General features: G+C 54.7%; 1 protein-coding gene across 12 annotated transcripts in view; it reads left to right on the top strand.

Moving 5' to 3' along the window:
• The window catches only part of SLC37A1 (solute carrier family 37 member 1), an 88,628-nt gene that overhangs the window by 35,900 nt on the left and 39,731 nt on the right, over positions 1 to 12,997 (top strand). For all 12 annotated transcript variants that reach the window (XM_067035175.1, XM_067035176.1, XM_067035171.1 and 9 more), the window contains 3 exons: positions 7,192 to 7,324; positions 7,978 to 8,056; positions 11,899 to 12,034. In XM_067035175.1, the coding sequence (XP_066891276.1) occupies positions 7,192 to 7,324; positions 7,978 to 8,056; positions 11,899 to 12,034 (348 nt within the window). The remainder of the gene's footprint in view (positions 1 to 7,191; positions 7,325 to 7,977; positions 8,057 to 11,898; positions 12,035 to 12,997) is intronic.

Here is a 12,997-nt window from a genome sequence, read left to right on the forward strand (position 1 = left end):
CCCGTTGCGGAGCACAGGCTCCGGACGCGCAGGCTCAGCGGCCATGGCTCATGGGCCCAGCCGCTCCGCGGTACGTGGGATCCTCCCGGACCGGGGCACGAACCCGCGTCCCCTGCATCGGCAGGCGGACTCTCAGCCACTGTGCCACCGGGGAAGCTGGCCCCTTTTGTGATGTACGAAATTTGAATAACGATGGCAATCTTTGCAGAGCCTTTATAATGCAGTTTTCAAAAAACAGAAAAGGATGTGGGACAGGAGAGGTTGGGCCTTCGTCCACTTGGCCAGTGTCTCTAATATCCGCACCAAGGACCAACCCGCCCCCGTCAACTTAAACACTACTAATTCCTGCCTTCCCGGTTAGGGAAATACACATAGGGCTCAAGAAAAAGGCAAGTTATGCGAAGGGAAGAGACCGTTGAAGGGACCTTAGAGAGTGTCCAGAACTGAAGGAGCCAGCAGGGTCGGGAGCCTCCCGGAGGCTCCGGTGGATCCTGGGGCCCAAGGGAGGCTTTCCGGGGGCGTCGCGGTGCGGCAGCAGCCTGACAGGCGCGGGGCCCGTGCGGGGACCGGGGCGGCATGCTGAGGGGGGCTGTGGCCACTGGAGGGGCCCCTTGTGGTGGTCACGAGGGTCCCCATTTAGCCAGGAAGGGATGCGGCCTCCCCGTCGGGGGCTGGGGGCTTGGTGATGAGGGGCCCGGCTCTTAGTTAAGTTTTCGTCGGTCACGGTGACTGCCACTGGCTGAGCCGCGCGCCGGACGAGGTGCAGGCCTCCCTTTACTGAATGTCGTCGTCACCGCAGTCCTGTGAGTGTCCTTTTGAGGAAACTGAGACTGGGGAGCCTCATTCCTCTGTGCAGGCCAGGGCCCCCTCAGGTGAATTCCACGGGGTGGGGCTGACTCCAGGGTCCCTGCCCTTAGCCTCCCTGCCACAGGGTCTCTAGGGCAGGGGTGGGAAGCTGGGTACAGTCACAGCATCACACCCAGATTTCCTTCGACACGCAGATTGTCTGACCTGGCACCTTAGACGGGCCTGGATGTGGACCGGCTACCGCAGAACCCCGGGGCTTCTTTGCCTCTGAGATAGATAAGACGTCACACCGCATGGGATAACTTACTCTGTAACGCCTTACAGGGCTTTCACGTGCTCTATGTAGCTCATCGTATGTATAAAACTAGAAGTAGTGACGGTGCTGTTGACCCAAGGAACGGTCTGAATTACCTATAACCTATATTTATTAGCACATAATGAGCAAAACAAAATTAAAATATATTGGCGTACCTGGAATTGATCACCAGGGGTGATGAATCGTGAAATGATTCTTATCCTTCAATGTCACTTCCAGTGACGTGACATGTGATGGTGGCGCGAGGCTACTCTGTTTAGACTTAGTTTAACCACTGAGGAAACCTTTCATTTTTCTCTGATTTTAGTATATAGCAGAAAAGGAAAAATAAGTGATAGTGATGAAAACAGGGCTGGCAGGAGCTGGCTGGAGCTAGCGCTGCTCCAGCGCTAGCCCTGCCTCTTAACTGGAGGCCGACGGACAGGTGGGGCCTGCACGCTGCCCGAGGGACACTCTGGGGGGCTCTTCCCTGGCCCCCCACCCCCGGGCTGGGCCAGAACAAAAGCCTGAAAGCGGAGGGTTCTCGGGGAGAGCCTGAGCTGCAGGGGATCCTAGGTCCCCGAGGGGAGCCGTCACACTGACCGGTCTGAGTGTGAATGTCCAGCCCTCTCTGCACACACGGGACCCAGGAAGAGGAAGCCGTGAAATCCTCAGCGGCGGACAGAAGACAAAGCCTGAACGGCTGGAAGTGCGTACCTTGGCTTTGGGTGGGAAACTTGCTATCTGGAAAGTTCTACTGTTCCCAGTATTCGTATTTAAATAGGACACAAGTCCAGTGAAAATCTCAGCAATGTCTTTTTTAACGGAATAAAATAATCTTAGAGTTTATGTGAAAAGAATGACCAAGAAAAGTGTGGAAAAGGGAACATTTTTTTAAGCCACTATAATCAAATTATTATGGTATTGCATGAGGATAGACAAAGAGGTCAGTAGAAAAGTATAGAAAATACTGCGGAAACATACAGTAGAATGGCTGACAGAGGTGATGGGAAAAGTGTAGTTCATCTCATAAATGGTGTTGACACAACTGCAGATTCATCTGGAAGAAATAAAGTTGAACCCCTATCTTATAAAGAATAGATGGATGGGCTCCCCTAGTGGCGCAGTGGTTGAGAGTCCGCCTGCCGATGCAGGGGACACGGGTTCGTGCCCCGGTCCGGGAAGATCCCACGTGCCGCGGAGCGGCTGGGCCCGTGAGCCGTGGCCACCGCGCCTGCGCGTCCGGAGCCTGTGCTCCGCAACGGGAGAGGCCACGGCAGTGAGAGGCCCGCGTACCGCAAAAAAAAAAAAAAAAAAAAAAAAAAAGAATAGATGGATGGATTAAAGATTTAAATGTAAAAAATAAATAAAAATCCAAGAACAAGATGATGTCTATCTTAGGGGTATGAAGTTGGTAAATCCAAAGGAATGACAGACGGAGGGGGTGAAGAGGCAGTTCACAGACAAGGGCTATACCACTTTATACCTACAAAGTGGCAAAACACCTAAAAGAGTAATAGCCCCCGTTGCTGGCAGTGATGGCCAGAGAAGACTTTCAGGTACGGGTGATAGAGACGTGAAGTGTCAGGGCCTTTTGGAAAGCATCTGGGTAACACCTGTTGAAATTAAAAATGCTTGTCCTTCAGTCCTGCTTTTGGGAATCTTGTCCATAAAAATGAAAGCGCCAGCACTTAGGAGTATTTGCATAAGCATCTTTTTTGTAGCATTGTCTGCAATTTTTTTTTTAAAGGAAACAAAAAAAAAAAACCCTGGCTATTATGTGAACTTCATCAGCAGCTGAAAATTTGAATAAATTATGGCACACCCATATTCTGATATGTGCAACTACTTAAAAGAATTAATCAGAGCCAAACCAGTTGACTCAGAAAGATTCCCAGCAGGTATTTTTGAGTAAGAAGAGTCAAGGTGGACATAGGTCCATGTAGAATGATCCCATTAAAAAAAAACAGACAGTGACCCAAAAGCTTCCCTGTGTATTCCTGTACACCTTTGTGAGTGGGTGTACCTTTGCATATGCAGGTGTGTGTCTGGTCCGTTTTCGTGGGGGTCCTGTGAACTGACCACCTCCGGGTGCTATTGAAAATGGGGCCCAGGTTGTCTCTTCTTCCTGTTTTGAGCACTGTCTCATCCACTCTTGCTGCTGTAACAAAATACCGTAGACTGGGTGGCTGTAGACAGCAGACGTTTGTTGCTCACAGATCTGAAGGCTGGACATCCCAGATCAGGGTGGGTGCCAGCACGGTCAGTTTCTGGTGAGGGCCCTCTTCCAGCTTGCAGACGGCCGCTTCCTTGTAGCTTCACTTGGTGGAAGGTTGAGGAGCTCTCGGGGGTCCGTTTAAAAGAGCATTAATCCCATTCATGAGGGCTCCACCCTCATGACCTAATCACCTGCTAAAGGCCCTGCCTCCTGATACCGTCACTTCAGGGGTTAGGTTTCAACATATGAACTTGGTGGGAACACCCGCATTCAGAGCAGAGCACCAGACCTTTCATCTCTCTTCTAGGACTTCTTTTGCATAATGCTCTGGAGAGTTCTTTTAACCCAGAGCTTTATATAACAGGAGTCTAAAGGACCAGTTAAAATAAATGGACCCACACAACCTAATGAACCCTAGAAAATTTCCTAAACATATACACTCTGTATAGATCACGTACACAACCACATGGACACACGCGTGCTCGTACGTGCGCACCCACTGGACTCCGTGTGTCGTTAGAGGCGAGGTGAAGCTGACACAAGCCCTCTCCTCCTGATGAGGCCCGAACCCCCAGCTCTCAGCCTCCTGCCCCCTCTCCCTGTCACCTCTCGGCATCTTCTGGACCCCCGGCCCATCCCCACCGGCCTGTCTCCTCCGTTACAGGCAACGAGCAGCTCGCTGTAGCCTTGGCCAGAGAACCGAAGAGCCTGTGTTTGGGGAATGAATGAGCGAATAAAGAGTTTCTCAGGGTGAAGCTGCTCAGGTTCAGAGTTCAGCGCGTAGAGTCTTCATTAATGTACATCTATATAGAAACGTTGGCGCCTAAGTGACGGCACGGGCCGCTGTGTGTGGAGCTTACGGGGAACATGTCTGCTGCAGCTGCCGCTGCCCGGTGCTGGGGGCGGAGGGTGCTAGAGAGGGGATCTGTAGGTGGGAGGTAAGTGCCCACCCCCGTGTCCCCGCCCCCACCCCCCACGTGGTGCTTCGTGACGTCATGGCTGTTTTCTGCATCCTTCCATCATGTCCACACCTGTCTTCTCACTCCCCCCACCCCCCCACCCCCCACCTTCCCATCACGCTGGCGTCTTGCAGTTTATTGTGTCGTTGCCGTTGCTTTGTGTGTTACACAGACATTTTTAAACACTTAGGAGCCCCATGTGCACCTGGAATGTTCCATTCTGCTCTTCCCCCCGTGGCGTTTCACAACCGAATTCCTAGGCTGCCGCGTTGTCTTTTGATTGATCGATTTTTAATCACTGCCTGGTGTGTTTTGATCGATTTTATGTGTCATCTGTTGAAAGGCACATGTGTAAGGAATTTGCAAAGGAGACTGCTTTTATGAAAGCAAAAGACTAGCTCCCCACCCCCGAAATGATTTTATAACGTGGTAAGAATCAGTTCACCTGGTGAGTTTTTTTTCTGACAAACTAAGTTTATCTTAGTTTCATTAATCCTTAATTTTCCTGCAGACACCAGGTTTGGGGAATAAAACTCATTGAAAAGTTAAAATATGGCAGTCTTATTAAAAGCTAACATGTGGCCATTTAAATATCCTCAGAACTCTGTATGCTCAAGTAACGTTAAGTCTTCTATGGCTTTCGCTTCAGCTTCTCAGCAGAGCGGCCTGGAGACTGCATTTCTCATGTGAAGGAGGAAGGGCTGGGGAGAGAAGGGAGCTGAATGAGACGAGGGCCAGCTGGAGGCCCTGGGGTGCCCCTGTGTGGGCGGAGCCCAAACACACAGCTGCGGGTCGCTGAGCCTTTCTGAGGGCTCGGGACCCGGAGGGGAGCTCTCTGCACACCCCCACGTGCTCATCTTCACAGCAGCGCGGACGGGCCGGGCCGCGCTGTGCTGGCTTCTTAAGGGACCGTGGGGAGTCCCCGTGAGTCGGCCGAGGCTGGAAACCGGGACAGCAGCACCGGGGGCCCGGCTCAGAGCCCGTGTTCCCGAGCGGCACCTCTCATCCCGGGACAAACCAAAACAGAAAACCTCTTCCGCCTGTTTATGAGACGAAAAGGGATGCTTTCTAATCCTTTATATCCCCCGTGGATGGTGAAGGAGGATGGGGACCTCCCAGTGGGAGCCGCGCCTATAACGGCCCTCTTCCCGGGCTTCCGTGAAAGGCGTGGGTTAGGAACCCCACGCCAGCCCCGCTCGAGGGCCCCCCTCAGCCCATGGGGGTCCTTGCGTCCTCCCTGTGGCTCCCTTATTGAAAGGTGACTAGAGAGCACCAGTGGCGCCTCCGGGCCCGGCTGGCTTCCAAGAGAAGCAGCGGAGAAAGGTAGGCGGACACAGCTGACTTCTGAAGGCGAAGAGGAGAAGGAAACGAGCACATCAGGCGGGTGGGGAAGTGCTGGAAACCCAGCTTTGTGCAGAAAGGCAGGGCTCCCCCGCGTGCCCGTCCAAAGTCACAGCCACGTCCACAGTTTCCCGGGCGGGCAGGGAGGGGGCTCCGAGGGCCCCAGGATGACAGCGCCCGGCCTCCCCCTCTGCGGAGTGTGAGCTCGGCTGAGGAAAGCTATTTGCAGAGTGTTACTTTGAGTTTGGAAAGCGGAACCTTGTGTTTGAATGACAGCAGAGCAGCCCGGCGCTGATGACAAAGTCACGTGACCGCCAGGCCAGGTCTCGGGGGGCGTGTGTGTCCGCGTAAAATCAGGTGTCCCGCCGCGGCTGGCCGCAGCCCTAGCAAGGCGGCCTTTTAAAGGAGATCAGCCTCTTTAGTGACCCCCTCCTGAAGAGGCGGGGTACCCACGAAGCGAAGGTGGTGGGCAGGCCTCCTGGCTGCCCCCCACCTGGTGGACTGGGCTGCAGCTCCCTGCCCGCTGCCCCGTGTCTTGGCCCCTGGGTAGCTGCTCCTTCCGGAGCCAGCCTTCCTCACAGCCCCCCCAGGCCCAGCCTCTCTCAGGTCGCAGCTCGCTAAAGGACGCCCCTTCAGGACCTCTGCTCCCCCCCAGGGCCACCTCCTTGACCTTGAGGACGCCTCCTTTCTGCCCTCGCTCACACCGGATGGATCGGTTCATCTGAGCCCCGTGTAGCGGAAACCCCAGAAAGCGCCCAGCAGGGGAGAAGTGGGGGCCGGGGGCCACCTGGGAGGGGACACGTGGGACCCGCAGGTGGCACCGCAGGCGCATGGGGTCCTGTCCGCTGCCCCTTGTGTTTTAAGGAACAAGTCACCTGTTGCTCAGGTCCCCATAACGGGACGGCCCCGGCTGCCCTGCGGCACTTTTCTGGAAGTGTGGATGCCGCCTTAAGGAGGACCTGCAGCTAGTTTTAGGCGGGGGGTTGACATGTGATTTGCACATAGTAAAGTGCACAGACCTGCGGTGCCTAGCCTGGCAAATACGTACATGCTCACGCAGGAAATCATCACCTGGGTTACGGTCTGGCCCCCGTCCCTGCTGCCCTTCTCTAGGTGACCACCACTCTCACCTGCGTTTCTTTCCCTCCTCCTGAGCTTTGTAAACAGAGCCGCCTCCCATTTGTGCTCCTTTGTGTCAGGCTTTTCTTGCTTCGAGATTCATCCTCGTCCTTGTGTAGACCTGTAACTTGTGGTCGGTGATAGAAACCCAGCAAGATGAACCCATTCTTCCGTTCTGGGCAGGTGGTCCCGCACGCTGCCCGGCTGCTCTGAGCCGTCGTCTCTGGGTGGCCCGGTACAGGCTGTGTCGGCTGTGTCTGTGCTCAGGAGGGGACGGCCGCTAGGGAGCTCGAGAAACCGTCCCCACTGGCAGGCACTCTGTGGGTCCCCTAGAGGTGCCGTGTTCCCCTAGAACGCAGTCACCCTAGGACAGCTGTAGGGAGAGGGGCGGCCGAGCCCCACCTGAGTGCGTGCTCTCTCTCTGGCTTCTGTCCTCCGCATGGACGTCCCAGGGTGAGCTGCACAGCTACTGCACGGCTTCATATGAGGGGGAGGTCGGATTCAACAGCCGGAGCCAGAAAGCCGGGGACACCCCCGCTCACCAGCTCCCCGACAACGGGACCGACTGCGGCTGGGCCCCATTTGGTGAGTTCTCCGTCCGTCCCCCTGCTTTCGTCCCGTGGCTGAAGCCGGCCATATCCCTGCAGGCCTCCTCCCCAGGGGGCGGTCCCCCGAGCCGGCTGGCTGGTCTCCGCAGCAGTGGCTATGCTGTCAGACGCAGCTGTGCCTCCAGGCGCAAACTAACCTCTCCTCCCAGCAAGCCAGCCTCGCACCTTCAGCTGCTGCACGTTTCCCGCGCCCGTGTGCAGAGGTGTCGCTCAGCGGTCAGATCTGCTGAAGGTCATCTGCAGGTTGCATTTGCCCACGCTGGAAGTTAGGACTTACAGAGCATAAGCTGTGGGTGGAAAGAAGAGAGCCATCTCAGAGCTGTGGTGTGGGGCTGGCTTGGGGGGCCCGAACCAAAGCCAGTGTGACGTGTGAAACAGGACAGAACCCACAAGCTCACCGCCAGCGATGGGGATTTGACCTGATGGGAGTAGAATGTTTATGTAGCGATTATGGGAAACGCGGTGACTTGATCTGCAGTTGCCGTATTGTCTGTGTTCCCTTCTGAGGACACCGCCCAGACGTAGAGAGCAGAGGTCTCGTATGTCGCTGTACCTCTCCCAGACATAAACTGGTGTTTCGTGAAAAGCAACCAATACTCTCCTTTTCCTGTTGCTTTTCGCCCCATATAGATCAGGGCAACTACCAGCAGCTTCTCGGCGCCCTGGACTACTCCTTCCTGTGTGCGTACGCCGTCGGCATGTACCTGAGGTAGGTCTGGCTAAGGCTGCGAGACCCAGGTGGTCCGCTGGGTGCCGAGCGCGGCTCGGGTGCGCCGAAGACGCGGCCCCGCCCGCCGGTGGCTGGCCCCCCGGTCTCTCCTCAGAGACAAGGATGGGGTGGAAGCCACAGCACACGGCCCGGGTGCCCTGCTGATCGGCCAGACTGTCCTCGGACGGCTTTCCCGGCCCCGGGGTTGGATGCACCGTGAGCCCTGCCGGGACCCGGTCACTCAGGAGCAGGGCGCTGGCAGCTCCCCACCCGGTGAGCACGGCAGAGCATCCTCTTCTCTGGTTTCAGGGACCGCCATCTCTTTCCTAACCCCGCCTGGCATCCGAGCAGTTCACACAGCGGGTGCTTGGCGTGTCCACCTGGATGCCCCGCCAGGCCGGAACAGAGCTCCCCCCTGAGTGCCAGAGGGCCGTCCTGCCTGGCGGTGGGAGGTGTGGACCCCAGAGGCATGTTGCTGGGATTTGATCCCGGCTTGACTGCTTGCTTGGGTGCCTTTGGACGAGTTACCGCACCTCCTTGGGCCTCAGTTTCCCCTTTGCAAAATGGGGGAAACAGTAGTTCTTAACTCATAGGAGTGTGGTCAGGTTTAAATGAGTTAATACATGCAGAATGCTCAGAACAGGGCCTGGCCCGTGCTGTGTTCCCAGTGTCTGTTACATACCATCATTACCCCATTCTCGATCCAGTTCTGAATTGGCCTAGGGAGGTGGTAAATATTAGTGGGTAATAACAGGACATGCAGTTGGCCAGTTAAGAACTGACACAATAGTGTCAGTCCGGCCAAGTTTAACAAAAAAAGACAAAATAAAACTTATAGGGACTAAGGCCTTTAGTCCAAAGAAGGCTTTGTTCAGAGACACAGAGTTTTCAGAGCTTTGGGAATCTCTGGAATCCCTCTAAATGTTTACCTTCTTCCCTGACATCCACCCAGACTGTGTTATCACCGAGACCTGGACCCCCACCCCAGCTCAGGACCGTCTGGGTGTCTGGAACCCAGACACTGGGTACCATCTGCTGATGGAGTGGCTGTAACCCCTTTGTTGAACTTGCACATCTGCAGAGAGCTGCAGGGCTTGTCTGAGTGCGGAATGAATAATACGGATGCCGCACAGAACAGGAGCCCAGCTGCGGAGAAGGACGGTGTCAGCCTCAGGCGCTCAGGGCGTGGGCTGCGAACGGGTGTCAGCCATATTCCATCCTGTGGTCAAATATTTATGTTCTAAAAACCGCAGTTTTACCGGACAGCAATAATCAATAATATGAAAAGACCCCAAGGTTGGAGTGTGTTTTTCTCAGTTACTAGAAAACACTGGTTAAATGTGGTTCTCAGCTGGGAGTGATTTTGTCTCCTAGGAAACGTTTTATCGATATCTGGAGACAGTTTTGGTCGTCTCAGCTGGAGAAGGGGGTGCTACTGGCATCTAGTGGGTAGAGACCGGGAGTGCTGCTAAGTGTGCTATAGGACACGAGACAGCCCCTCGCCACAGAGAATTACCCGGCCCGGGCTTCCCCGGTGGCGCAGCGGTTGAGAGTCCGCCTGCCGATGCGGGGGACGCGGGTTCGTGCCCCGGTCCGGGAGGATCCCACGTGCCGCGGAGCGGCTGGGCCCGTGAGCCGTGGCCGCTGAGCCTGCGCGTCCAGAGCCTGTGCTCCGCGACGGGAGAGGCCGCAGCAGTGAGAGGCCCGCATACCACACACACACACACACACAAAAAGAAAAAGAATTACCCGGCCCAACATGCCAGGGGTGCTAAGGCTAAGAAACCTGGTTTGAATCAAGTGGTTTTATTATTTGCTTATTTACTGGCAAAGATCATTCTTCATGCAACTCGCCAGCGAAGGTTCTTAGTAAATTATTTTATTTTATTATGAAATAATATTATTTATTTCATAATAACCTAATGTGAAATCCACAGTGGACTCGTGACGGGAATGCTTCCTTGCCTGCTTCCTTGCCTGGCTTCTTAGTGACGTCATGACTCGTCATTGCTCGCGAGGTGGATGGCGTTAGTGTAGCAGGTAACTCAGACGTGGTGGCACCTTCGTTAACCCAGGTCGTTGCTGGCAGGGCCAGGCACGTGTGGCGTGGCCTTTATTACCTGTAGGAGCCTGATACGATGTGGAGAGCTGTCCATTCCGTTCGGCCTTTTCTTTAAAACTTTCAAATAGAGACCAAATCGAGTCCCAAGTATTGACTAACAAGACCAGAGGACGTCGGTAAGCCCCGGCCAATGGCACTAGCCTGCAGGAGGCCCGTCCGACTCTGGCACTTACTCCGTGACCTTGGGCAGGTCAGCCGGCTCTGGGGCATGTTCCCTCTTTTCTGAAGTGAGCAAGATGAAGTAGATAATTCCTTTAGCTCGCGAATGCTCTCGAGTTTGTATGTGATCAGTTGCTACTCAGCTTAAACTTTGACCTGAATGCTGTTTACAATGTTAAATTACTTCCTCGGCTTCAGCGTTTAATAGGTCACTGGCGCGATACTAGGTTGATCTTTTGTTTCTTTGGTAAGTTCTGAAGGAAGATCGGTCAGGGGCATTTGTTCTTGAGGTGAAAGACCAGACTTTTGGAGCTCGTTCCCAGAGTACAGCTCACGGGCAGGCAGGCGTCATCCTTCATCACGTTTCATGTTTATCTGACTCCTAGAAAACGAGACCCACAGAGTGTATGTAAAGATTGCAAAAGGCTCACAGTCCTTTGTGATTGTTCTCCAGCTCTTCATTCACTTAATAAGTCACAGCGTCAAGCTGTTCCATAGTGACATGTCCCACAAGGCAGTGAAGGACGTATTTCATACGGCATTGGGTAGTGACGTGTGATGGTGGTAAAGGCCTGTTGAATGTATGTCCCAGGATGAAGCTGGAGATTTTCACTGTCCCCGGCAGCACCGGAGCTGTTTGACTGAGCACGCACTTCCTGCCGGGCACTTAACCGAATTTATCTCGTCTGAGCACCCAGGCAGCTCTAGGAAGCAGTTCTCCAGAGCGATTAGCTCTTGACGGCGTCACGTTGCTGTTCGAAGGGAGCATGGAGGCTTTGCCCCACGTTTCAGACTTTGCCGTAAAGAAAAGGCTCTGTCTTTAAAGCACATCACAGCGCTTGTGGCCACAGGGTCGTTGGCAAGAGCGCCTCTGGCCTGCTTAATGCCAGCCCGAGGGCCGAGAGACGTGCTCCAGTCACAGGTGAGCCCTTTCCATATTTGTCTGCAGTTCGACAGTTGAAATCTTAAAATACTCTGTACATTCACTGGCTGTTGTTTATATGAAACAGGGTTAGCTGGCAGGACAAGTGTTTGGTTTTGTTTTTTTTTAATTGGCAGGTATCATATACGTCAGAGTGTTTCATTTTATTATTTGACAGTGACTTCTTTTTGGTTTTTTGTTTGTTTGTTTTTTGCGGTACGCGGGCCTCTCACTGCCGTGGCCTCTCCCGTTGCGGAGCACAGGCTCCGGACGCGCAGGCTCAGCGGCCACGGCTCACGGGCCCAGCCGCTCCGCGGCACGTGGGATCTTCCCGGACCGGGGCACAAACCCGTGTCCCCCGCATCGGCAGGCGGACTCTCGACCCCTGCGCCACCAGGGAAGCCCCTGACAGTGATTTTTGTTAGAAATAGAAAGTCTTAAAAGGTGTTGCCAGTTTCTGGTTAATAAATGCTCCGTTGAAAAATAATTGTGATTAAAATTTACTGGAAATTGGAGAGCTTTCAAGTTCTAAAAGCTCAGAGAACAGCATGAAGGCATCCAGAAAGAAATCGCTGGGTCATTTACATTATGGGTGTGTTTGTTTTCTCATATTTGTCTTTCTTTTTTCTCCCTCCTCAGTGGCATAATAGGGGAACGCCTGCCAATTAGGTATTACCTAACTTTCGGAATGGTGGCCAGTGGCGCTTTTACTGCCCTGTTTGGGGTGGGGTATTTCTACAACATCCACAGTTTTGGATTCTACGTGGTGACCCAGGTAAGGTCTGGGCCACGGCTCACCAGGTATGGGATTTCCATGATGAGCCAGACGGGGTGTTAACGTCACGGGTCCCAGGCTCTGCCAAGAGAGAACATGGCAGGTGGTGGGGGTGGGTGCAGAACTGTGTCCTGGCTGAGGTCAGGGTCGGCGCTGGCACATCCAGCCCTTTTTCTCTCCTCTGCTCTGAAATTCCAGTAGCCGTGAAGGGTTCCTTAGTTTCAGGAGTTGCCGCCTAAAGAATCCTATTTGTCGGTACCCCAGCAGGGGGATTGAAGCATGAAGCCCTTCTGGGCCCTTCTGCCTTAGTTTGGGTGCATTTGAGACGTTCTGTCTGTGTCAGCCTTGACCGCTCTGGGGTTGGGGGGATGAGGGGCGTGGTGAGGGGAGGAGGTTGAGGGGACTTGGGGATTGGGGGCAGTCGGGCAGGGCTGGGGGCAGTCAGTGGGGGGGCGGGGAGGCGAGGGCCTAAGGGTGCCGCGGGGGCGTGGGGGCCAGGCGAGCATGCGGCGCGGCCCTGCCAGCGGGCCCAGTGCTTCCCGGAACTCTCGGCTCTGCGCCTCCCCACAGCCCTGTGGATGATATTGGCCAGAAACGGAAAATGACTGGAAACAATAGATGCTCAGCTTCTGAGGCTCTCCAGACACAGCCCAGGGAGATGCCGCGAGGTCATCAGGGCAAGTCGTACGTCATTTGCTTTTAAAATTTTCACCATAGGGACTTCCCTGGTGGCGCAGTGGTTCAGAATCCGCCTGCCAATGCAGGGGACACGGGTTCGAGTCCTGGTCCGGGAAGATCCCACGTGCCTCGGAGCAACTAAGCCCGTGCGCCACAAATACTGGGCCTGCGCTCTAGAGCCCGTGAGCCACAACTACCGAGCCCACGAGCCACAACTACTGAAGCCCGCGTGCTTAGAGCCCATGCTCCGCAACAAGAGAAGCCACCGCAACGAGAAGCCCTCAG

Source organism: Kogia breviceps, chromosome 5 (assembly GCF_026419965.1).
Source record: "Kogia breviceps isolate mKogBre1 chromosome 5, mKogBre1 haplotype 1, whole genome shotgun sequence".
Taxonomy (NCBI): Eukaryota; Metazoa; Chordata; class Mammalia; order Artiodactyla; family Physeteridae; genus Kogia; species Kogia breviceps.